This window comes from Rhipicephalus sanguineus, chromosome 3 (genome assembly GCF_013339695.2).
Source record: "Rhipicephalus sanguineus isolate Rsan-2018 chromosome 3, BIME_Rsan_1.4, whole genome shotgun sequence".
Lineage (NCBI taxonomy): Eukaryota > Metazoa > Arthropoda > Arachnida > Ixodida > Ixodidae > Rhipicephalus > Rhipicephalus sanguineus.
In genome coordinates, this window is record NC_051178.1 from 194,826,555 (window position 1) to 194,854,330 (window position 27,776).

The 27,776-nt window shown below is 43.7% G+C and overlaps 1 protein-coding gene across 1 annotated transcript; it reads right to left on the reverse strand.

The window, feature by feature from the left end:
- LOC119387968 (cullin-3) lies at positions 1-27,776 on the reverse strand. Its single transcript, XM_037655560.2, has 16 exons — positions 27,354-27,776; positions 23,422-23,619; positions 22,848-22,961; positions 22,444-22,604; positions 21,768-21,882; positions 19,852-20,031; positions 15,734-15,782; positions 12,835-13,331; positions 11,656-11,763; positions 11,027-11,151; positions 7,754-8,100; positions 4,920-4,988; positions 4,052-4,124; positions 3,337-3,406; positions 2,225-2,331; positions 1-1,373 (listed from the first exon to the last, which is right to left on the reverse strand). Exons 1-16 carry the CDS (start codon positions 27,405-27,407, stop codon positions 1,349-1,351), a joined length of 2,292 nt encoding a protein of 763 aa, XP_037511488.1. The 5' UTR covers positions 27,408-27,776; the 3' UTR covers positions 1-1,348.

A 27,776-nucleotide genomic window follows, 5' to 3' on the forward strand; every position in this document is an offset into this window, starting at 1 on the left:
GAAGGAAGAAAAATTCTTTACTGAGACAATTTATGTACATCACATAACACTATGTACAACATTAAATGAAGGCATTAAAAAACTGCACCCCATTTCCCCTACTGGGAGGCTTGAGCCAATAAGACTCGTGGGGCAACACACTTCTCGTGGCAGCACACACTTTGAAAAGCGTGCCAGCAAACTTAGAGAGACCCAGTGATGCAAGCTAGGTTTCTTCTGTACATACAGTAGTGTACAGCACACCGGAACGGAAAAAAGAAAAAAAAAAGGAAATGTACACTGTTGTGACGACAGACTGTCCAAATAAGAAGGCATTGACCTTTAGTCAATCACATGCACACACTTTCTCGGCGCTGGCAATGCAAAGCTCGTATGGCAATGCTTCTTTGGTGCCTAGGCTTTCACCCAAACCCATTTATTCCCTTTACTAACAACTGTATCTATAACTTTCTACTAGGCAATGTGGCAGGGACATTTGCATCATAGAACTTCTCACACGAATGTTGCAGCTTACGATCATCGTCTCACCAAAAAAACCACAACATACTACACGCTGCTTGAAACTGGACAACTTTTACAATTAAAAAAAACGCAAGGAAAAAAAAAGAAACCTCGCATCCCACTCTTCATTGAAACAGCATTACATAACTGTCGCACAAAAACTGAATAAATAGCTGTTATTAGCTAATATATAAAGGTGAGGCACCTTGTGTGCTAACGGAACACAGCACATAGAAAGGGGCACAATTATCCATGCACGCAGACTCGCACGCATACAGAGACAATATTATGTGTCCAGTTATCCACAGCCTGTACAAATTAATGTCCCACATTTAACCTTACTTTACGAGCCATTGTAGAAGTGAGCAGAAATTGATCTGGACATCAGTCGGAGCATTTACATGGCAGCAGACTTGTGAGACATATCCGTTCCCGAACAAAGAGCAGGTGCAATTTGTTTTCAAAAAGCCTCTTCACTTCAAAAGAAAAAAGAAGAAAAAAAGACCCCTAGCCTTATATGTGTGCCCAGAGAAAGCTTGGAGCAAATGTGCCTAAATGCCTCCATAAAACTAAGGTACTGAAAAACAAAATCTGTTGAAGGCATCTCCTAACGTGGAATGAAATGCAAAGAAAAGAAAGGAGGACTTTGTTTTCTTTTTTTTTTCTCGGCAGCAGTGACCAAAGGTGAGAGAACGAGGGCTGCCAAAACCGGCCTTCCTTGCAGGCTGCACTTAATGCCAGCACTTTCGCTGCGACTCAGTCCATTTCCCCTGCTCCAATAAATAACCGCACATCTGCAGCCACAGGCACCAGTGCTCTCTTTCCGCAGGCTCCAACACCACCAACTTCACGCCACGTAGGTGTACACCTTCCTGCAAGTTAAATTCAGAAGTCGTGAGCTATATGCACCTGGAATTTTTAAAAAAGCAAGGCTGTAAGCTACACTTACAATTTGTAATACACATACATCCTTTGCAAGAATCAACCATTCTTCTCCACCGATCCGATACATTTTTCAAGGAAGCATTCATATCCAAATCCTCAAAAGTGGCACGTCATTGCTACTGTGCTATGCGAAATTTTTTTCCCTCTCGCAATAACAGTGGTAATGATGCTGGGCCTGACAATCAACTGCCGCTAAAAACGTGAACAAGGTTTCGGTTTTGTATCGCACTGTAATCTTCAATTTTCAGACCACTTTTGAAAGAAGACACCTTAAAATCAGCTATACAGTTATTAATTGCGAGCTGTCATTTACACTTCCAAAATTTCAAAACAAAGTATTTGGTTTTTTGATCGTAAACAATGTTTCCTTCAACTGTCCCTTACAGCCATAAGACATTTATGCAGCCAGAATAGGAATAATCAGGGATAGGCCAATTCATGACCAAAATAATCTAACTTCTGACCTGCACAAATGTATGGGAGCCATTTGGGACCTTCAGTCACAATCAACTGAACCGGAAAATCAAATGATCTGAAGTCAAATTAACCAAAGTCTATCGCATCACATTCAAAGCAAGTAAACCTACCATCGCCTTCCTACATATAGCATTTGCTCCAAGCTGTGTTCTTTGGCGTTAAGCATTGCAAGCCATATATGACTTTAAACCTAAATATGGCAGGCCACTGAATTTTCGCTTGTCAAAAAGCAATTGGAGCATGAATGTCTCCCACCACAAAGTGCATGCTCTTGAGGCAAGTGAGACGAATATGTCCTTACCTGTCCTCAGCAGTCCTGGCTAGGTATTCCCTCTCTATAAGGCCTTCGATTCTCTTCTTGATGACTACAGGACTGGGATAAAACCTGGACCGCAACTGGCTGGTCACCTGCAAGAAAGAAAAAAGGGGCCAACACACACATTACTGCATTTATGGACGCTATCAATGCTCCAGCCAACACGAATATTTTGTACATGCTGGCATGATGGTGATATAGAGGCTGGAAAATCACATCAAGGCAAAATGTATTCCAGATACACTGCACTGGAATGTGGGATAATCATCAGCCCTACTTTTGTTTCCACTGCAGGATGAAAACATCTGTGAGCTATCCTCAATTACGTCAGTCTTGCAAAATTTAATTTCGAGCTGTGCCTACAAAACACAGCAACTAAGTTGTGCACCTGAATAGTGTGCCACACTGGATTTGTAAAAAATAATTTTCACATACATATATGTCATTCAACGACATTTCTGAAACTAACTGCAATGTGGGAAGTAGCACAAACAGCATAGTGCTGCTTCCCCTTTCAGTCGTTTTGGACTCTGAAATTTATGCACAACTTGTTGATGCCTTACCAAGACATAGTAGGCACTACACAAAATTGTGAAGATAAAAGAAATCATGAAAAAACTTGCACTTATGTAGGATCACCATAATATGACATTAAATTAAAAAATTATCGGAACAATTGAAACCTGTTAGTGTACAACACACAAGTGTTCTTTAGCCCGTTTCTAAGCATGGAGCTGTCTCAAGTGTATGTTTTGCTGCTCTAAGCAAGCAACTGTTACAAACGCAGGCAAAAGCTTTACTGCAGGTTTTAAATGTGCTCAACAATCACCCAGTCTGTGAGGGATGATGTGCTATGCGCTAATGTCATGGCACTGTTATGCAAAAACTGCATGTAATAGCAGTCGGGCGGAACAAATAAAAATCAAATATGCATTGAATACTCCAAACCTGTGCATCTGTAATGTAACTCATTGTGGAAGTATGATAATGTGCTGCGTTGTGAACTATGTGGCCCCTTGACATGCTTCCTATCACCTCTATCTCTCATCACATCGAAATATAGGTATACACAAGACGACGCAAACGGGGCAGCTTACCTCAGTGACAAGGACATTATGTGACAGCTTCTTCCTTGCTTTCATTATCCTCACAATGGCAGCCTCAATCGTAAACTCGGAAGTTAAGGAAAATCAACACAATCAAAAGTTCATGAACGACTACAAAAGCAGGCATCAATGATGAAGCAAATTCCTTGCTTATAACTGACCTATGCCAGCCTTGGTTCCTACAAGTAGTGCTCATTTTATGAGCACATGAGAAAAAGACAGTAAAGTTGAGAAACAAGGACTTGTTTGTCAACTATCTGTCTCTTTCATAAAGAGTGCTGCAATCATAACACAAATACAGTCACCAAAACACCAAACTTTTTCTACCATAGTACTCACTTCTGGCATAACAAAGCTCTAACCTGCGAGACTTGCTCGGTTTGTCTCAGGCAGGAGAGAATGACAGGACAGCTGCGTTACCCGGACTTTTAAAAAAGTGTGTTTAACGAGGCCAGTTCTCACAGGATATGCTGTAGTTAGCAGTCATACAGCTAAACTGATAAAGTGTACCTCAAATGCTAATCTAGGGTTTTAAAGAAGCATGAACGTTAACACAAGCTGCATCTTACCATCACTTTTGAACAATTACAAGATCAAAAATAGGTGCAATTTGAGACACACTACTCCATTCACTGCTCTAAAAAGAAATTGCACACCACCAATTCAGAGTGCAGTATACTTGTGAAAAGCTTTAGACAAAGGATATTCATGCTTTCGGTCTTCGTCCACCTTGCTCCTTGTCTCATTCCTCTCGGGCTCGCTCTCCCCCTTTGCTGCAACTAAAGGAAAAGACAACAAAACGACAAACTTGGAGTCATTTAGGCATTCTTTCCAGTCCTTTCGTGTAGCTGTCAACCATATCTCTCTCTTTTTACAGAAATACAATGTGTCAATCATTTTTTCAAGCAGTTTCTCGTCCCCCATTGCAGAATTTCAAGTCTTTAAAGTTTATTTTGGAGAAAATAAGTACACTACTTTGTGCACGCACTATATGGGTGCACACAGCACTAAACCAAAGAAAGAATGAAAGAGTGCAGTGCACTGCATTGATCGCAGAATACATTTACTGTACATTGCCCCTTACAGGAGCAAAAAATGCAGATTAAGTGCAAGGTTTCTCTGGCAAATCAACAGCAACGTGACTAGTATCTAGCTAAAGCAAGAAAAACAACATCTTTGTCACATGCTGTGAATTCGCTTAATTTGAGATCTTATTTCCCAAAAGACTTAATGACAACATCTAAGGGGGAAAAAAAATCAAGGAAAAATGAAAAGCAAGTATGGAATGAGAATCACCACACTAAATAACATAAAGCATTTGTTACAAGACAAATCAATGGAACAATATGTAGCGCATTATATTACAGCAACTTTTGAACAATTTTTGTTGCTGCAATTTCTTGTGGCACAGCAGAAGTTTTAAAGCATATCCTATCAATTTGCCATAAACCTACTGCTTATAAAACATTTGCTACTTAGCACCCATTTTTTCTCAACTAAATTAGAAAACCTCAATCTAAGAAACTTCTCAAGCAAGTATAAGAAAAAGAAAATTGCAACAAGTATCTCAATACCTGCTTGAATCTTGACACGGTACAATTTGGAAGTGAAGGAGTCATTGACAGTGAACGTGTGACTTGGCTCTGAAATGAAAGACAGGAGCACTCGCTTATAATTTGTCTCCAGCAAAGACACCACGCAGGCTAGATAACTTCAATGCAGGGGAGACAAAAAGGGGGGGGGGGGGGAACTATGTCAACAACTGTGAAAGTGCAAAATAATCAGGAGCACAAAAATAGCAGACATAAAATCCAGGCTACAGAATTCTAAATAGACTACACCAACAGACTTCAAAATTTTGGTTACGAGAACATGCATGAACAGTGGGTGCAAGGTTTGGCACACTGAACAGCCCTTAAAGGGGCCCTGCAACACCTTTCTTAGTTATATTGGAATAGTCTCATTATTGACGTATGACTCTTCACGAGTCATATGCCGCAAAAATTTTTCGAATCCGTCAAGTCTAAGTGGTGTTACCAAATTATAGAGATCACGTTCCGCAGCTTTCTCCCTCAACTCAACGCAGCGAGCGCGCAGAAAGCTGTGCGCGGCGTGAAGGGAGGGAGGGCGGAAGTGCGAGGAGGCGACGTCAGTGCCGGCTCCATTTTTTTTCTTCATTTTTTTCTCTCTGGCGTCTCGGCGCAACCACGTGGTCTGTGGTGCCACTTCCGGTCGGCTCGCGCGGTCGTCGTCGAGCGGCAGAGCCCATGGCACCGTGTATCGCGCGTGCTTGAAAACTGTGAGTCGGTTTGGTAATGTTGGGTGTGCACCTCGAACTGCCATAGTGTTTTCATCGCTCTGCCAACCGTGGACGCAAACTTGCGTGCGCGTTTGGAACGAATGACAGCTGAGATGGGTTTCGACCCACACTCCGATACACCGCCTCGTCGCACTGCTCGCGCTTGAATCGTATTCAACACGGCAAAGCTGCGTGCACCCTTCTCCCAGTGGCGGTACTTCGATGCTGTTTGCTCTTCGAATGCGGGCGCACAGCGAGTGCGGGCTGACAACAAAGAACTAAAGACTAGAAGAAAGAATCGTGGGGCATCGGGCAGGCGCGGACCCATCCCCCGGCTGTCTGCAGCTACCGTGAAAATGCGAGTCTGCTTGGTTGCTGTGTCGCGGTTTCTCGGGAACCTGAGACTACGGGGAGGATACGCCAAGGTACGGCTCGATGACATACTGAACAGACAGCGAACGGGACTCTCGCCATACAGCGAACACAGGTATCCTAAGCTAGCCGGCGCCAGCATTGTTATCGGAGAAATGCTGCACCGCTGCCTCGGTCGGTCGTGAGAACGTGCCGACGATGCAGTTTCCAGCTGACGAGGCAACACTCGAACGGTTGCCACTCTCAACAGCAACCGGCGATGGTCAAAAGCACAGAAATATATTCACGATTTCGGCACTGCACATGGTGAAGAAAACGCAACCACGCAACTACGAGCAGACGAGCTGTCGGTGAGACCGGAAGTGCTAATATTAATGTTTGTTCGGTGTTTTAACGGCATAACACAATATAAACATACATATTATCTACTTATTGAACTCAAAATTAACAACTAAGGTAATAATGAGGGTGTTATCGTGATTATAACATCAGCCAATGGTGGAACTGCCGACAATCGCGTCATATATTGCGGACTAATATCATTTGTCGAGAGAAGAGGGTGCGATTTTCAGCTGACTTTGAGAATTTATTGTAAATTCCAGGCCGCTCGCTTCGCTATAATATTTGGCTCGCGTGTTCTCGAGAGCCTCGACTACCGATTGGCAGCGCTTTTTGACCCTGCCCAAAAAGTGTTGCAGGGCCCCTTTAAAGGGGTCATGAACCACTTTTCCAAGTAATGATCTAATGACCTCAGTATCGGAGTTTACTGCCTCCCGAATCGATTGCCGCAAGAATTTCTCGAATCCATCAAGAATCAGTGGAGTTACGGGGGTTTGGCGCACGCTCCCAGCGCTTGCTCTCTTTTCTCGTGCCGACGAGCGCACTGGAAGCTAGACAGGGAGGGATGGCACGGGGGAAAGAAGTTACGTCAGCGTGTGTCATGAAACGCGATCGCTCTCCCGCTGTGATTCGCTTGCGCGAGTGCGGCTACCGTGTACTGAGGAGTGCGGCGCCGGCAAGTGGCGGCACCCCGCGGCAAGAAGCGCATCTGATCTGAACGCCGCTCCCGATTTACGTCGGCTATCGGCCAATAAGCATGCTATGTCTCTTGCAACGTAAACTGGCAGATCCGCGACGTAAACGTGCAGACGCCCCGCCCACCGACGAGAGTGAGAACCGGCCTCTGTTTGAAAAGAGGGCGCCTGAGGAAACGGCAACTTCGCGCTCCGCTTGTGGCCTTTACGCGGCGTGCACGACTGTAATATTTGGCAGAGCAGTTCATAGGCGTGTCAGCTTTCCGCAGGATGTGTTTTTTCAACAAGCCCAAGGGGTGCTTCATGGCCCCTTTAAAGTCTCGCAACTGCCTTTTATCTCTCTAAATTAAGAAGCTTAGGAAAAGGCAGCAATTAATTGAGAACTTCATTCAATACTTGCACTCAGCTGATCTATAAGATAAAACATAAGATTTGAGTTGTGTAAGAAAATGTACAAATCTGCGCATTTTTGATGAGTGGCCCTTGTGTGCGTTCGTGGTTCATTCTGCAGAAACAGATGGCCAACTAAGCCAACACACATCCCGATACTGAATGGAATACAGATACGTAACACTATGCTTATATTATTGAGTTAAATGTCACTGTCTTTAGATGTCTCAAGCTTGAACCAGAATAGCAACACGGAGATGTCAACATAAGGAAGTAAACCCAGTAAGAGAGTTCTAGCCCCATGGATACTCACCAATCTCCTTAGTCTTCGGGCTTTTGATGAGAATGCGCTGTGTAGGCTTTCCCATGGCCAATGACTGAAGTGCACGCACCAGATCCTTTTCGGGGATGTCTGTCTCAGAGGCAATCTCCTCGTAGAGCAGCCGGTCACGGCTGTTGAAGAGCATCAGAACACACATCTGATACGTAGACACTTGGATGACGTGCTTGCGTGGTGCACCCGCAGGCAAGTTCCCCACCGAAGATGACGACGCTTCATTCTCCTCCTTGCGTGGCCCGTAGAACACTGCATTTAGATCCGCCCAGCCTAGCTGTGGCTGCAGGGTCAGCTGCCGGCCACTGTGCTTGGCCAGGTAGAACCTGAAAGATGACCACTACCTCTTTGAATGCCTGTTCTCTTTCGTCCTCTTTTCTCCCTTCTGGCACCTTTATACACCGCCATGGCACACAATGCAGCTGGGTTCGCAATCGGCACTTTAAACGTGCCTCCAGTCTGTGTTGTCTCTGCAGTGTTGCTCTATTTACTAGGTATACAGTTGGACCCCTTTATAAGAGACACCAATGTAAGGGACAGTTGGGTATAAGAGACACGAGTGTGCCTACATCAAAATCAGTTGTTCAGAAAATGAGAGCTTGGTATCCTGCTCATAAGAGACCCCTCATATATAGGACAATACCCTGCTCCCTGGTGTGCTCCTCCTATAAAGGGGTCCAACTGTAACATGCATCAACCAGCTGAAATAAACACTCTTTCCTTTGGTGTTACCCACCGTTGCAAGAATTACACAGCGACTACAGACAATGTTTGCTCCCTCAGGAAAAGCTAGTTGACAGAGTTAGCATTACAAAGCAGAGATTGTACATTTGGTTGTGCTCAGTGGTTCACTATGGTATAAGAGCAGCTATAGGAGCTAGTTGGTTGTGCATCTTTGGTAATCGCTAGGCTTGTGCGAATATTCAAGCACATCGAATATTCGAACGAACAATACAGTATTCGAATTTGCTTCGATTTGAATTTAAATTATTGAAAATTTCGAAGTATTTGAAATGAACGAATAGGTGTATATTAGGGGTGTGCGAATATTCGAAATTTCGAATATTTTTCGAATAGTGTTTGCTATTCGATTCTATTCGCACTGGAATTTTACTATTCGAACTATTCGAACTTCCCCAAAACAAATACAGTCAACGTCCGACTGAAAGTGACCCTTTCAGATTTTCAATATGCTTCACCTCATTACACTCTCGTATTACGGCAAAGCTACCTTTCAAGCTCCGTTACGGTCGAACTTTGCCAAGACACAGTCAACGTCCGATTGGAAGTGGTCCCTAGATTTCCAGTGTGCCTCACCTCATCACACCCCGGTATTGCGGCAAAGCTGCCTTTCAAGCTGCATTACGGTCGCAAATGTACTAACTCAAGAAAACGCTGGTTCCAACATGGAGATGAGAGATGTGGCAGAGGTGGGGGCTCAATTAATGCTGTTTTGGACCTGAAATTTGGGTAGGAAGCCCGAATCGGAAGCAGAAGCTTTTTAGCATCCAAAATTTCAGATGTCCTTGTATATCGACGTCTACGACGCAGATTTGGAACTCCGGATTTGAAGGGAGCATACCCTCGTCCGCCACATCAGTTGGGCTTCCACAGAAGTTGAAAGAGGAGGAGAGGCTGAGGAAATGGCATCTTTGCCTATCACGCGTAAAGTGTTGTCTGCAACACTTCGGTTGCACAAAATCATGTACATAAATAGAATTCGGCCTCTACATTGCCTCATTCTTGATAAGACAACTATGAAACGCCACCCCGCCAGTGCTTCATCAACCTAGTGAAAAGAAACACTTTCATGTTGCTATCTCATAAGAATATGCTTAAGAATACTCTCTTTTTTTTCTGCAATTTCGCTTCGAAGTATTCGAAAAATATTCCAGGAGTATTCGAGAAATATTCGAAAAATATTCGATTCGATTTGCACTCACACTTGAATATTCGAATTCGCTTCGCACCCGAAATTTTTCTATTCGCACAGCTCTAGTGTATATTAATCCGCTTATAACCCCCCCCCTGTAAAGGTGGTTTCACTGCAGTGCAGGGGTGTTATACCGTGAATACACCTTTCCAGAAAAAAATCCGCACGGTCTGCTTGTAACCTTTTGTAAAGGTGGTTTCACTGCAGTGAAAGGGTGCTATACCGTGAATACACCTTTCCAGAGAAAATCCGCAATGCCGCGAAGCCCCACTTTAAGGTTAATTGAACACATTACCCTCACATCAATTCATCATTTTTTAAGTTTAAAAACTTGTTATACCGGCTTATATGCTCCAAGTATAGTAAATTTTAAAACTTAACATATTTTTCAGGTTATCATTTGCATTCTACCGAAAGCCAAATCCTGCTACTATTCAAAGTTGCTTCCACTTCCTTTGAACCAAAAAGAATGACATTTGCACATGCCTTGTTACAATTTAAAAAAAAAAAAACGTTGTGCAGGTTGGTTGGGTCATGACAGATATGCTCATTTTTCTTTATAATATGTGATATATACTATTCGAATTCGATTCGAAATTATTCGACCAAAATCACTATTCGCTTCGAACCTAAAATTTACTATTCGCACAAGCCTAGTAATTGCGCTTTTTTGAAACGTACAGGGACTTACTGAATACACCACAAAACACAGAGCGCAGTGTTTGTAAAGTATTCAGTCAGTCCCTGCGCATTTAAAAAAGTACGATTACCCAAGATCACTAGGGAAGGTACGTCTAAATATAAATATGCTCAGTACACTATAAGGTTAGGAAGCTTTCCTAGGCTAGTTAACCTTTCTAAAACAGTGTATCTAGAAAAAACAATTTAGTGATCAATAGCACTCAAAAGTGCATCATTGCCAGTTACAATAACCAATAAAACTCAAGTAGTGCATAGCACAGCTGCCTTTAAGGTAAAAAAAACACTAATGAAAAAGGAATGTCTCCTTGTAATAATGTTTACTCCAGCGATATTCCTCCTCCAACAATTTTTCATCACATAACTCTATAATTAGTAATTTGTGACATGTAAGTGTCAAAGGTTTAGTAAAGAAAATTGGTTACTTGAAAGTACTGAAGTGTGCATGCAGCTTTCAAGAGACTACGTGGAGAAATAAAAACAATTTTGTTTTGTCTTCCTTGTTCCCATTGATGTAGGTAAATCAATGAACACCACATAACAAAATATGAGTGCCAATGAAACAAACAGTTCCTCTAAATTTTTTCGACTCGTGTGACAGGAAAGCAGTAGTTGCGTACCTGCGGAAAGCCTCGAAAGCATTGCGAGGAGCTGTGGGAATGTTGCTTTTGGGTGTGGAGGCAGGCGTGGGCCAGAACCCCGTAGTGAGCACGCGCACATTCAGGTCCACTCCGTACAAGTTCATCTGCCCACATGAAAGACATACAACACATCAATAATATACCATATCAACATGCAATAAATATTCACAAAATATAAAGAAATGTCAATTGACGGTAAGCCCCACACAGATACAGCACAACATTTTTCATGCAGAAAAACAGAGTTAAATTATGCTGTCTGTAAAATTGCACTACTGTGAGCGTTGGCTACACAAAAATTATCATGAAAAGGTTCAAAACAAATTTCACCGTGAGGAGCATTGCACAGCAAGCCATATCCATGAAGTCTTCAAGAGTTAGGTTATGTAGAGAACTGCTCATTCTAAACATGGCCACAGTGTTGGATTACGTAAGGAAACTATTCATTTTAAAAACATGGCCATAGGTTGGATTATGTTAGAGAACTATTAATTTTGAACATGGCCACAAGCTTTAGATTACGTTACAGAAGTGTTCATTTTAAACATGGCCAGACTTTTCAGTAACACAGAACATTGAGAAGATAAAAGGTCATGGATGCTACTTACATTGGAAGAGGCCACAGCAGCTTTGAATTCATCCATCATTGTGTTTGAGACTGACATGTCCTTGAACATGCCTTCCAATTTAGAGGTAAACTGGCAACCACATTCCGTCTGCAAGGACACATCTCATGTTACTTCAACCCAGTATGAGTATCGCAATTTGGCTTGAACACATTACACCACAGTAAATATACACAGCGCAATCAACAGCATTGCTCTGCATGAGGCGTTACATATCAATTACATAGGCTAGCAACTTTTTTTTTTTATTCATTTATTTTACGAGGACACACAATGTTCACAGAGAAACTTAATACAAGCTGCAAATGGATAGCAAATTTCTTTTAACAAGTGGGTGTCTGAGGCAGAGAAAGCCCTTCTGACACGAATTCATGAAGTGAATTGATATGATGCAGCTGTATCAAACGATGCTTGACTGCATGCTAACAAAAGCCCTGCCCTAAAAGTTATTGCTCTGTTGATCCTTGCACATCAGTGTAGCATAGAATTTACCAAGTCAACAACCGATTATGGGAGGTTTTATGTGCCAAAACCCCCGAAATGATTATGAGGCATGCTTTAGTGGGGGACTCCAGGGTAATTTTGACCATCTGGTGTTCTTCAACATGCAACTACATCGAACCTAGTTAACAGATGGAACATTTAATGCAGATGTACAAGAAATGCAAACACAGAAATGTACACATGGCAAATTTTTCTTTTCATTTACCATTATACATAACACTGAGGTGATCGTTTCAAAAAGGCTTAGGGGCCCGTAGCAGCCTTAGGATCTAGCTAAACCTCAATCCCATCTAACTTAAGTAATCAGTAGTAAGTGGCCCTAAAGTTTTCATACAGATTGGGTTTTACTCAGAGAAAATAGTGCACCTGCTTAAATGTTGTTGCTGCACTACATACCAGGTGCACGTTACTTTTACAGCTAGTTTCTCCTGTCAAAAATACAGTGTAACTGCTGATCACACAGTAAAAAATACACCTCAGAGCTTTTCCAGGTAACTCAGTGCCTCCAACCCAAACACGTACAGCCATAATAAAGCTTTTCAGTCAGAGAAAAAGATTAGCCAGGTTTATGTAACAGGAAACCTGTACAACAGGATACCAAGACCAAAACATAGCCCATGCACCAAAATCACAGGCTATAATGATCCAGCCACTTGCCTTGAGCTTGGAGATCATGTTCTTCTCGGAGTCGTCGGAGACACTCTTGTTGAGCAGCAACCGCTTGGCCAGGTGCTGCTTGTAGTATCGCTCAAACAGGTCCTTCTCCTGCAGGTAGCGAAACAGCACCATGGTTTTGTCCAGCACCTGCTCAATCTCCTGCTCAGTCATGCCCTTCAGCCCCTTCTTGAGCTTGTCGTCCACAAACAGGGACAGGTACTCAGGCGACTTGCGGTTCAGGTTGAGGAAGTACTCAAAGTCGCTAGCAATCATCTGCTTGAACTGGCGTTCGCCATTGAAGGAGTGGTGCAGGAAGTGGTCGAAGCGATCCTTCAGGTCCAGAAGGTTCTGCACAAAACTCAGAGCGTCCCCCTTGCCACCGTCCTCCTCGGTCACCAACGACTTGCCCTGCTCACGCAGATACTGGCTCACACAGTCTACCACTGTCTTGAGACCGTCCTGGACCCGATTGAAGAGGCGGAACATCCGTGCCAAATCTGCACAGCAAAAACACACGCGTGGCCACTGCATGAGATAAACAGTAACGCTGTAAAGTCCTTACACTCAAAAACAGCCTTGATTTGCCTGACCTGACATCAAGAAGGAAGCTCACCGGTTTGTCTCTCTTCCATAAAATTTTACGAACCCAGAATTAAAAAGCGACCTTCTTGCACTACCCACTTACACATCAACGCAAATCGACCACAACTTCAAGGTCCAAGTGCCAAGTTGCCAGACGAACCTTTTCTTCAATTCATTCCTGCCAAAGACAGCATCTGAATGCAACCGCCTTCCCTCCTCCGTCGCCAACAATCCAGACCATTCATCTCTTCAAGCTGCCTTGTATAACATTGCATAATGTACATGTATTAACCACTCCTCTCTGTAATGCCGTTCGGCATTGAGAGTATTTTAAATAAACAGATAAATATTAGTAGAAAGGGGTTATGTGCCGAAACCACAGTATGATCATGAGGCATACGGTAGTGTGGGATTCCAGAAAGATTTTGACCACCTGGGATTTTTTTTAACACGCACCTAAACAGAAGTATGCGGACGTTCTTGCATCGCGCCTTAATTAAAACGCAGCTACGATGGCCCGAAATCAAACTTACATCCTTGAGCTCTGTGGCGAAATGCCACAGCTGGTAAGTATTTACACATGAATGCACATGAAAAAAACTATAGATGTTAGATTACAGATGAGAAGTGCAAACTAAATTCTTTAGAGAATATTTCAGCAGGTTAAGCAACACTGGTGTTTAACCCTTTGAGGGTCGAATTTTTTCGCAAAATCCAGTCCAAAAATGTGTAATTTTTTTATTGCTGAAATAAATTCTTCAGACGATTCTATTTCAGAAAAAAATTGTCTAAAAATTTTTTTCGTGACCGTAAAGTGACAAGAAAATCTGTTTTCTTGTTACATACACATGGTTTATTCATAGTAAAATCAAGCAAAATCCTAAAAAAAAAACTTAACAGTTCTTTTATCAATCAAAATTATGCATTGTATTAAACATAGCTCACAGACATACAAAAATAAGCGCGCCAGAGTACTTTTCCGGTTAAAAACGTTCGTGCTCTAACACTAAAAACTTTTCAGCGGGTGATAGCCTTTGAAGCATGGCTCTCCGCGCACGCGTTTCGGATGTCGCTCCTTGATCGTCATCGGAGTCTGAACTTGTCAAAAAATCCTCGTCTGACAAACTGAAATCCAATGAATCAGATCCTGATTCGGCACTTGGGGAATAGTCCGCATCGGAAGAATCGCTGTTCGGCAGCAGAGCAACCGGCGCGCGCTTCCATAGCGCAAGCGAACTGCGTCAGTGAGCGCACGGAAGAAAACTATGGTTGTGCGCCCGTCCGGAAAGCAAAACGAGTGAAAAAGCTACAGTAATCCTTCGCCTTATCGCCAACAAGACGTATTTAGTTTTTCCGAGACCCCTAAACTGGAAACGCAATCACGGCGGCGTCGTTTGTGTAATTTAGCGCCGCACGAAAACAGATGTAATCGCGCGCCGGGGAGCAATAAACGAGAGAGTAACAAGCGGTCACCCTTTGAGAGATTAGAAACCAAACAGTCATCAGCTTTGCGGGCGCAAGAAGCGAAAACCACCCGAAGGACGAAAACGAAACCAGCCAGACCGCGTGCGCGCGTTCTGATGCGAGACTACAAGCCGTCGCGCCTCTTTGGAAACAAAAAAAAAAAAAAAAAGACGAAGAGGCATTGGCGCATTAAAAAAATTTCACGTATTCCCGAAGCGTGGCAGCACATTCCAAGCAAGAGAAATGGAAGAAGGCGCGCGTTTGAAACCAACCGCGCCGCGGGCGCGCTCGGTTGCGCAAGCGATAGCCGGCGCGAGGCGCGCCATTTTGCGAAGCATAAAAAAAGCAACAACGGAGAGACATCGGCGCATGAAAAAAATTCTGCGTATTCCCGAAGCATGGCAGCACATTCGAAGCAAGAGAAATGATCGAAAAAGGCGCGCACTTTAAACCAGCTGCGCCGCGAACGCGCTCGGATGGGGAAGCGATAGCCGGCGCGCCGTTTTGGGAAGCGAAAAAAAAATACAATAGAGAGACATCGGCGCAAGAAAAAAATTCCACGCATTCCCAAAGTGTGGCAGCACAGGCCAAGCAAAAGAAATGATCGAAAAAGGCGCGCGATTTAAAAATAAACGCTATGCCGTACATGTACGACAAAAACCCTTTGGTACCAGGAAGCTTCTGCCGTACATGTACGGCGAAAACCCTGAAGGGGTTAATGTCATATGAACCAGCTCCCATGAAATCTGTGCTAGTTCTTCTATTTATAAAGCCATGACAACTATCTTATTATATTCAGCCTGAGAATTAAAAAACATGTCACATGTACGAAGAGTTAAAAGAAATCTCTCACCCTCAGTCTTCTGATTCTTGAGCATGTGCACTACACCAGAGTTCTCCATCTGTCGGGGAGTAAATGAATGCAGAGCAGTGAGATAAAATGACAACATTTGTTATCTTAATTGAAAAGACCTTCAAGGACGAGGAAGCTATCAGCCAAAGGTTTTAGTTCCAAAGCCATTCCTATGACAAGATAGTAACACTGCTTTGAATACACAGAAGCACTGTACTCAGTCGGCCTGCCTCCGATGGAACTGTTGTTTCTCAACTAAACAACTGGAACATTTAATTTGTCCAGTTCAACCAACACATAGCACCCAGATTCTGCACCAGCAACTACAATTATCATTATACTCATCTCACACTACTTAAGGGGAGACTCTGGTCTTCTAAAAAAAACTTTTGTTTATTGTCATATTCAAATGAAATTTTCAGGCAATGTATATTTTAACCTGCTATAAACAGATATGCAATCCATTTTTTCTTAGCTCAAGTAGTTTTTGAAATATTAAATAAATAATGAATGATCAAATTGCCCAATTGTTCTGCAATTTAATCATTGAATATCCTAGAAAACTTGATATGGCCATATTCTGGAACAATCAAGGATCCCAACTAAACCATTACTGTAATTTTAGCTATATTTTTATAAAAGTTATTGCCATCTGTAATGTAATGGTTGGGAACATGAAAATTTTTATCAGTTTTATCAGCATATAAAAAATTTTCTCTTGACCAAGTCCATAATTTAGTAGTATTATTGTGTATAGGTATTCATAAGCTTTCAATTGCAACAAGAATCATTCACATCTGATCACAAGATCAAAAGATACTGTGGGCAACAGTATAGCACATAGGCGAAAAACGGATTTTGAGAAAACTCAAAAAGAAGTTTGAAGACTTGGTACAGGTTTCTTCTTGCTACTAAAAAGCAACAGATGGAAGTCCTTTTCACTCTAGAAGCCACCAGGCACATAATCACTATCATTTTCTTTCACACGCCTCCTCTTCATGGCATTCTTCATGGCTTCTTGTCACATGCCGCTAGCCGCCCCTGGTCCTTTTCTAGACACCTTTCAACATCTGTGCTGCCTTGACTCAAATGCAGCTCCTTCAAAATGGCCTCAGAGGCACGTTTCTTTCCGGCATTGAACCGGGCAACTGCTTCCGCAACAGCAGTTTCGACTGTGAAGAGCGAGGCGTGCCTGGTTTTTGGCACAAGCGACCAGATTACTGAATGGAGGCTCTCATTTGAATTCTGAGTTTTGCCTCGTTGACAGCGCTCCAACAGCTTCCGATCTGAGAGGCGAGTGTACACTGGGAGGAGGGCTTCAGCAACGTATTCAGGGAGGTTGTACCGGCGCTTGGGAGGAGCCTGCTGCCTTGCCACTGCCTTGTTGTGTGCACACCATGATTCTTCGCCTCTTGGGCACCGTGAATGTTGTGGCTTTGTATCTGTGGAAGTCACATGATAGTACGTGGCAAGGACAGCATTCTCCATCTCATCAATGTTTCCCTGGTGTGCCTTGAGTGCCCAGCCATAATAATTCGTAAGCTTTGTAACAAGCTCAGCAGTGAGCTTGCCTTTGCCACCGAGGCTTGGCCGACCTTCCCCTTTGCTCTTCTGCAAGAGGTTTCTCAGTGCAGCACCCATTCGTTTATGAATGTGATTAACACAATCCTCCTTTTCGATGGGCACAAAGCCATACACTTTCTCCTCCTGAAGGCTGTTGAAAGCGCGGCTATCTCCGTCGCACAACATCGTTGTGTAACGCAGTCCATGTTTTTCAAGGGACCGGCCAAACAGAATTTTGGCAGCCTCCACCTCCATTTGGCCAGGCTTGCTCGAAGAGTTTTTTTGGCACTTATGTCGAGCTCGCCACTCACTGTATCGTGCGTCACCGTCCTTGGGGCCGATTTCGCAACCCAAACAGAAGTTCGATAGAACTTTGAAGTCCAGCACGTATCCCGAAAAGAGTTCGATCACAGTTCCCACACAAATGTGTGACAGGTGTCCACGAGTGAGCCAAGTCCCGTCATATGAAACTGCGATATTGCCGGGGTTCCCGAAGTTCAGTTCGGAATAGATGGCCTTCACAGCTGTCGCGCACTCACTCATGACGCCCGCGGATGCGTTCACGGCGGCAGGGTTCATCTTTGTTTTTACGTAGTTTTGGTAGGTTTTGTTATGCATACCGCGACGAGAAACGTTCAGCGCCGAGAAAATGTCGTTTAGCACGGTCTGCCCATTGCCCGTGCTCATAACTGCCCGAGCAGCAAGCACATTCACCTCGAATGGGTTGCAGGTCGCATTCCCCCCTGCTCTCGGCGAGCTCCATCCGGTGCTGACATCTCCACAGACGGCACAGTTCACCACTATTTTAACTGCCACTCCGTACTCACGGTCGCCTCTTGAAACATTCAAAGGGCCGGAGCAGAATTCGCACTTCGCGCACCGAAGCAGTTGGTTCAGCAGCGGTAGGCTTAGCAGCGTAAACTCGGTGCCGCACCCCGCCGCTTCCGGGGAATCTCCGATAAGCGACTGCTTTCGGCGGGTAGCTGATAATGAAGACAGCTTCTGACGTTGCTCTTCTGCGCGATGCTCAATAGCCACTTTCTCATCTTCTGAGACAAGGAGCGTGTCGACGCGCATTGTCCTCGACGTGCCGTTGGCCACAGGCATCGCTTGCGCGGCCGCAGCTTCGGTGGATGTCGTACACCCGCTAGCGCATGTCGCAGAGCTCGTCGCCGTCGATCCACTCAATGCTGCTTTAGGTATCCGAAACCGACGCTTGCGTTTTTTGCCGTAGGCATGAGCCGTCGCGAACTTGCGTCGCCCGCCAGCCATCGTCGCGTCCGAACAATTTTTGACAAGGCGTCTCGCATTGTCTGGCAGACGAAACTCCGGTCGTCCAATCAGAGAGCAGGATTCACCCCACGTGGTACAAACGCGCCAATGCCGCGCGAGTATTTCCTCTTTTTCGGTGGCGTGCAGCTCCATAGTCGCCAGACCTAGAGGTGTTTTCTCGCTAGAAACGGAATGTAGAAGAATTCAGCTCTCGAATGATTCGAAAATGGCCGCGCTGCGGCCAACGGTTACCGCAGGCGACGGCATCGAATTTGCCTGTTTTCGGGGGGCGTTTTCGAGCGAAAGCGATCATGAAGCTCTCTTTAGAGCGCAATAACAAAATAAATACTCGGCGGAACGCGTTAATATCGCAGCAATAGATTTTTTAGGACGTCTAGATTGCGAAAAAAAATATTTCAAAAAGTCGATTTTTTGGCGATTTTTTGTTCTAGAAGACCCGTGTCTCCCCTTAAGGTAAGGGTTCATACTCCCAATCTATCACATTTTGGGAATGCTTTTACTTTTAAATGATTTGCTGTCAAGACCAATGCCTCAGTGAACATATGAGCATCCTGACAGCTGGCTCAGTCAACAAAGGCACATTAAAGGAACATCCTTGAAAGCAAATTATGAAGAACATAGCTCAGGTTGTAGCATTTACTTGTAGAGAATTCACAGCCGAGACTAGAAGCAACATCTTTTAACACAGCAAACATCTTGACAGTAGCATGTCCGCTATGTTTTTCAAATACCACAGCCACAAGGATCGAGAGAAAGTAGGAGGAAGTTAAACTTGCTACATGGCATTACAAGCATACACATTCAATCAACAATCATCAATAGTGACAGTAAAATTCAGAACATAAGCAGCAAAGTTGAAACAACAGTTGAGACCACAAGCAGCTGTGTTTTTAAATCACAGCTTTGCTTTTTTGTTTTTCAGCGAATGTGCTTTTGCTGATCTCGCCTGCTTGAAGAACCTATCACTATAATTTCACTCAAAGCAAATACCTCTCTAATGTACTTTTACCATCACAGGAATCGAAACCAATGCACTAAACGTTTCTACAAACTATCTATATTTAGTAAAGACTCGTACAGCACTCTTAAAATCATAACGGATAGGCAAAATTTGACAGTCTATGAGAAGCATGCGACGGTTTGCAGTACCAACATGAAGCGGAGAACAGGCAAAATGTTCAAATTCCATCTCAGTCTTGACAATCGGTACATAAGAAAGAAAGTGTAAGGCAAAAGAAAGCCTAAGTGAAACAGGAGGTTACCTCAACAATTGTCTTCATGTGGTTGGTGATGAGCTCCTTCTCAACCACCTGCACAATAAGCTCTTCGGTGAACTCGTCCAAGTAGTGTTTGGCTCGTTCCGCCTCTTCGTTGATGCGCTGCTCCACTTTCTTGATGTACACGCATGCACTGTTCTCCGTCAAAAACTTTTGGCTCTCCGCCTGCATGCATATGTGTTGTCATTAAGAGGCAAGGAATGACAATTGCTCTCTAGCTAAAGCTACGTCGAGTTGTCACATCCCATTGCGACATGGTGTCCTCATTAGTAGATACGACATTAAAGAATTTGCATAACAAGTTAAGCACAGCAGAAGTCAAAGATATAATGGGAATTGCTAAATGCTGGGATTCAAGTAATTGCATCAGTTCTACATGTTTATGTCATCGACCAACAAGTATTTAAAGGGGCCCTCCAACACTATTCAACCCCCCATTTTTTACTTGCGGGTTGCGTAGACTGATGGCTGGGGATAATTTTAGCATTAGTTTAAGCACCGATATCAAATTATTTAGTATTTTAATCACGCGTTGAAGTCGCTACATCGCTGCTGACCGCATCAGCGCGTAGTGGCGCTTGCCAGAATTATTGCGGGCGGAAATGACGAAGATGGGCGCTGGCCTATGATTGGATAGATGTAACGTTAGAAGTAATAACGGCGTTGCATCAAAGTTGAGATTACTATTGTGTTTCGTTTTTCTTTTCTGTGCTTTCTCAATGAACTCCAAATAGCCGCCGTCGCAACAAAAAATATCACTACAACCACAAAGTACGACAGAGGCGCCGGTTGCCATTTCGCCTCTGGTTGCTCTGGCTTTCTTTTTTTTTTTTTTTTTTTTTTTTTTGCCTGCGCCGGTCGGATGTCCATATGAAACGCTTGCCCCTCTTCCTTCTTTTTGCGTCTGTACGTTTGCGAGCTGCCTCTTTCCGCATGTGCGGTAGGCTCATGATTGTTGTTGAAACGGTGCAAGTAATCCTCTTCGTTGAATTGTTGTCGCTGCACACTTGTAACTCGTCGGGCTGCTCACCGAACAACCCGCGTAGGGGCGACCGTGTTTAACCGCCCATGCCGCTCCACAAATTCCCTTCTCAGAATGAGAAGAGGGAATGACATGGAATGTCGTTGTAAGGAACAGCAGACAAGGCCTCCCCAGCCTCGCTACGAAGCAGTAGCGCCCGCTCAAGTTCTGACAAGTCAGGAGGAACCACGTTTGTTACTATGGCAACGACGTCAACAATACGTTGGAAAGGAGAAGCAACAATGGTGTGCGAGCTTCCCCTACGTAAGAGCTTTCAGCCCATTTCATTGGAGCGCCATCCGACGTCACAGCAGAGAGTGAAATGTGGTCACGTGACCCCACGAAAATCGAGTTGAGGGCAGGCATTTTTTTTCTTGTATTTTGAATTTTCTAAATTGAATAACTTCGTACTGCGTGCCGCTATCGCTGCCGTTCTTGCTGCACTAGTTCGTTCGTACTTCAGTCTACGCAATCCACGAGTAAAAAATGGGGGGGTTGAAGAGTGTTAGAGGGCCCCTTTAAACAAAGAAGTGACCACGAGGATGGCAGAGTAAATCGAGCATACCAAACATTTTCGGGGGCGAAACTTCTTTACAATACTGGCATCGCATGAAGCTCATTAATAGAGTCTTTGTTTGGCTGCAAATTCTACTCTAGATTTCAAAACACTTGTGCATTTTGAGCTAGCTCAACATGCTTGATACCATTATATGTCACACGTTGCGCAAAGTGCCATGAAAAGCAAACCTAGGCAGAGTACCATCATTACTTAAAAAAACTTAGCTTGGAGGTTTAATTTTTTACCGTTCACATCTCGATGTGATTTAGTAAAAAAACATTGCTTAATGAAACCACTTGCAAGAAAGATAAGTCGGCTTACCATATAGAATTCTGCAGATTGTGCTAGGAAGGGCCGCTCGAAGTCTTCCTCATAGACTGACCTTGAATCAATCCCCAAGTGTACCAGCATTTGGCAGGCATTCTTGATTGCTAGCCTAAAAAGAAAAGTATGTTCTCCGTTAGTAGCCATGCAATTGAAAAAAAAGGCTATGCTGAATCAAAGACACAAATACTGCAGTAAAATAAAGCCAACGAATAAAGCACTAAACAATCAAAATAAACAAATTTTCTTGGGTCCTACATAGTTTATTCACAAATATTTGTTTCTGCATATCCTAATTTTCTCAAAAGTCAGGGGGCAACACAAATATTAATTTAAAAGCAGGGCTGCCACGAACACTCTGCTAACTGCTGCTGCAGACAAGGCTGCAGGTAGGGCTGGTTCTTTGTCAAGAAACCCATTTGGTCAAAATCAATTTTGAGCTGACCTCTTTCATAGGTCCTGTACTGCCTCTGAGACATTAGAAACAACGGTAGCAGTTCTTGTATTTTATTGATAAAAGACCCTGCCACTTTTTTGTATGCAGGCTTTTACTGAACTGCACAGCATAACGGCCATTAAGCCATCAGGACAGTTTGCATATGGCATCGCATCACACAGATACTGCAGCTCAGAAACACGACAGTAGCTGGAATGATGAAGACAGAAGGCAAACCTATCAACCACTTCTCCCTTGCGTTCCTGCTGGACCATGCCAAGGAGTGTGTCCCGAAGATGGTCCCGGATGTTGCCATACCGCACTACCTGGTCTCGAAAGATGATCAGGCCCAGGTTGTACACGTTATCCACATTGTTCTGCTGTACATATACTCGGTCCTGCACCAATGCAAGAAAGCAACAGTACCTCAAAAACAATTTCTTCGAGGAGCACTTGGAGAGCTACGCTAGACCAAGCAAGCAGCTGCAAGAAATAATGAGTAGCTTAGGTGGAAAAAGAAAAAGTTTATGTTTTATTTCCTCCTTTAAAAACTAATTTATTACACAGCTCCTATGCTTGCTTTTGGTCAATGTCCCAATAAAATATGTATGATACAAAAAGAGGAAATGACAAATACGTACCATGTACATGAGAATGTCCCTGATCATGACCATACTTGTTTGGTGATCATTCCAGGCTTGATTTAGTGTTTGCAGGAAGTTGTTGTGCAGGGAGGCTAAGACATCTGCCCGAACCTGAAAGTGGGAAGGACATATATTGAGCCTGCACAGTAATGAAGAGATTACTACATTATTATATGAACTTGCAATGTTGCATAAAAGGTCAGTTCAATAAGGTGCCCACTGCATTTGCTGGCACAACACAAAAATACTCTGAACTGTGACCTAAAACTGAAACGCACAGTTTGAGGATTTAAGCTAATCATTTTCTGAATGTGAGACCATTTGTTTGATTTTCATAGCATATTGATGAACAAGTGAATGTATGTGTGTCTCTTATAACAAATGGAATAGATAGGATGCATCCGCTCCATAGTTCTTACATAGCAAATCTATGCCTTGGATGGACTAGCAGCTTGTGTGGAACCCAAAAGCAAGAGACAAACAGAGAAGAGCAATAAACTAAGGAATACCAATATCCAGGAGCTAGCACATGACTTTCCGATATTGGCTGAGATCTGTTGGAGCCACAAACCTTGTTCACTAGATGCTCCGTAACCACCTCCCTCAGTCCAGTGTAGAGACGCTCTCCGTGTTTGTGCAACACCATGGTGTATGCATTGCGATACAGCTCCTCAAAGCTCAATCCACTGTTGTTCTTTTTCTGTATCTCCTGGATGGCATTCCGCAGGAGACCCCAGATGTTCTGGACATACCTCTCATCCATAGACATCTGTGTGAAACAAAAAAAATTAATGAATTGCAAAGGGGAGGAGGAACACCACACAGCATAGAAAAATTATTTAAACTACAATAATGGGAACTTATGCTTGGTTTAATCCACGATTGAGAAGGACTACTACTTAAAGGGTCCCTGAAACATTTTTCCAGCGCGGTCAGGAAACGCTGCCAATCGGTAGTCGAGGCTCCCGAGAACAGGTGAGCCAAACATTACCACGTAGCACGTGGCCTGGAATTTACAATGAATTCTCGAAGTCAGCCAGAAATCACATGCTCTACTCTCGATTAACGATGCCATAAACCCAAAAGACCGCGCCATAAACCCAAAGTCCACGGTCATTGGCTGATTTGAGCGTCACGGGCTGCAAAGTTACCATGGCCACTGCGGATGCCACGACATGCTCACGCTCGCTCGTGATCACAAAAAGTAAGCCGCACATTCGAAGAGAAAAAAGAAATGAAAGTGCTCAACGTCATGATGCATGCTGAAAAACGGACATATCTTCTCGTCCCCTTGTTATTCCCCCTACCCCAAGTAGCTTTCAGTGCGCTCGCTGGTACGAAAGGTGGAAGAAAGAGCTTAAAGCGTGCAACAAATCCCTGCAACTCCGCTTGTACTTGACGGATTCTAAAAATTTTTACGGCAGTCAATTCATGAGGCAATAAAATAAACTCCTTTAATGAAGCCATTCGATGATTACTTGGAAAAGTGCTGCAGGGCCCCTTTAAGTTAACCATCAGCACATATTTGTTGTGCACACCTGCAAAAGTTCAGGTTTATAATGCCAGTGGCCAACGAGTGCAGAGAGAACAGCTGAAATAAGTTCATACACCATTTTCCAGACACGCTCAAGCGCCGCCATCTTGGACTGACAACGTTGCAGTTTTGTATCCGTATCAAATAAACAAACAGTGCTACGGTGAACTCGCATGCGCGAAAACACTTGGGCCGGTACATTCAACGTTTCATGACCATGATCATTTCATATTACGACATAGAAAACAGGCAAAACAATCGCTTATCAGTCCAAGATGGCGGCGCCCATGAATCGAAAATAAAATCGTGTATACAATCGGCCACTCTTCAACATACAAACAAGTCCTAAAATATAAATGAAAGAAGGCTGTTTTCAGTTGTCACTTCTTAAAAACTATCAGCCGTTTCTGTCTTCCCATAAGATGAATCATTACAAGAGCCAGTCGTGTACGCTTAAAATAAGGTCACATAGCACACCTGCCTCTTCAAAATTATGTACCTCACTTCCGCGAGCACTGGCAGCACTGTAACCACATAGAGCAAGCTCTAAGAGCGAGGCAAGACCACAAGCAGATGGACCCGTAGTTCTGCAATGAATTACATTTCGTCTCCATTTGTGGTAAACCACTTTTCACAATGTTTGATACTACACTGGTAACATCTATTGTGAACCAGGCAGGCACATAAACTCATGTGCCTTGCACTCCATTTTGAATTTGTTCTGCAACAATCCCGTTCATTTTTCTATAATCATCATCATCATCTATTGCACTGAACGGTCAACTTCCAGTTCATAGCAGCCCGACATCATCAGAGCAAAAGACGATGAACAAATAAAGAAATCAGCTGGTAAGCAAATAATGTGTACATTTGTCATCACTATTTCACAGCCGCGAACACTAATTACAGAAGCCAAGACTGTGTGTTCTTTGTCAGAAGATTGAAATTTGCGTGCCACTTTTCAGAATTTGCTGTAACTGCAAAGGACTTTGCCCTCCTTATAGATTCTTAAAGCAGTGATCTGCTTTTAGACGAAGGTTTGAGCGACACGCAAGCAATCTGCCAACAAAAGTACGCTTGGTGTTTGGGGAAAGCTTTTCTGTCACAAACTCTACAAGTTTGTGACAGAAAAGCTGGAACCAAAACAATAAAGCTACATTTGGTCAAAACACAAACCGTCAAAGTGCAATGGTCGACGGAGGCAGAGGGAGACTTGAGAACTTTTCATTTAACAAAGCACAAATATAAAACCCTAAAGAAGCGCAATTTCTGCATCTCAATTCCAAGTTTCTTCACCTCACTAAGCACATGACCACTTGCTTGTGCTTCTCTTGAAGTGGATAACATTTTGCTTCCAGTCACCACCCAGTATGGTATGTGTCACAAACATGGCTATCTCTGCTAGTTGGCAATGTACAACTGCATGCCACTTGTTACAAGCCATCTTCTTTACCTTTACCCTCTGTACCTTCTTTCTGTGTGTCCCCATCTTTTGTGCGCACTACAAAATTTTTAAACGTGAAGCCATAGCATTGATGGCAGACTTTAAACGTAAATACAGAAAAACCACAACAACGATATCCATTCGTCTGAACTGCACAGGGCTTTGGATTATTATTTATCAAATAGGATTCCTCCAGGCACTCAAGTAAATGTACATAACCTTGGAAAAGTTGCTTGAATGCCTATGATATGCATACAGGAAAAGCAGAGTTCAACCGGTGTCACAATTACGTATGCAGAAACATAGGGGAAACGAAAGGTTAGCACGTGAAGGCAAACTGTTGCAGCTACAACTATGGCTGCGCTATCTCGAGCTTTCGAAAAACGAGCAGCACAACAGAATTCGCATGACATAAAAATGTCTTCTAAAAGATGGCGAACTATATGCACTTTCTTAACTGTAAAAATTTCAAAGTGGTTTCAGCGGCATGCATGAATGTCTAAGGTCTGTCATAGTCACCCAAGCTATGGTGAACGAAGATCACAATTGTGAAATTGCACACTAGTGAAAGAGTCCAGTGCCCTCTAGTTTAGGCCGAGGTGTCAGCGACCAACAAGTCTGTGGGTGTGGTGGGCGATGCAAAGCTGAAATAGTCTCAAAAAACAGATGCCCCAGGAGTGTAAAGCCCGCGTTATTTCTTGACATTTCACGAGGGGCCACAACTTTAGACGATGTTACTGCCTTGTGTTCCTAGCTCACACAAGTCACATTTGGGATTTGTCGCGATCAGACTAATGAAACGGCCAATGACTTCTATGTGAAACTCTTGCAACAGGGGAAAAAATGCCACCTGCGATCACGATAACGCGTGCTTCCTACGTATGACCGTTTTACTGATTACTGATTAAAACTGTGACCGAAGCGTGAAGCTGAAAGGCCTTCTTTAGCTTGAACGGTTGCCTGCACATCACCCTTATAACAAACGAAACCAAGGGGACGCACACAACACTCTACCACCAATGTCACTGTCAGTGAATTACCTATCGTTTCTGCAGAAAATCTGATATGAAAACCATTATTTTGTGCAGTAAACTCGAGAACTTCTTAACTCCGACGAAGATCACGGAACCGGGCCAAAGCAAAAGAATAGTGTTGTAATCAGCAAACCGCCGAGGCTGGCCTTGGTCGCAGTGTCACGAGGTAAACTTGATATCGTGAGGTTGCCTGTCCTTAAAATTTGTTTAAGGACATCGTTCACAATTAGAAAAACCGAGGTATTTGGGAAACAACACAGTTGAGCAGCACTAGTTTACAACCCATTTTTCGTCGGGCTAGAAAAAGAAACTTCGATATCGCAGCTGCTGCAAAATCACTTATAATGAAACCCATTTCACGGCTTAAGCGTGCTAATCGCGTTACGTGTCAAATACAATTCGCGATCTAGTTTTTATCGGCCGCTAAAAGCACTTCATGAAAGCACATTAGGCCTAGAAGTGATCGAAGTAAAAGGTTTGCAGACACTCACAGGAAATGCTCGGATACGCATTTTGGTATCCTTCTTGCCGGGCTTCAAGCTCATTGTGCGTTCAGGACACGGCAAGAACTCAGACGAGCGCACGCATCCACGGAGAAAGCTCTAGGCGACCGTTCTAGCGTAGTTCCCAGCCACCGACATCAGTAAACAACTGTTCTGACAGGCTTAGCACTCGCGCACTGTAGCCACTGCCATGACCGACTTTGAACTTGCACCTATGCTTTGCAGTTCTTGCAAAAACTAGCGCAGTAACAAAAAAGTTGCAGTAACCATATAAAAGATTAGGACGCTTCCATGGGAACCCGGAGGTTGCCACGCAATGCCGAACTCGAGGAATTTTACATCAACGTGACGAGAGACGCGGCTTTACGTGACCGGCCAGATTATTCATCTGCCCAATGCCGAGCTGGAAAA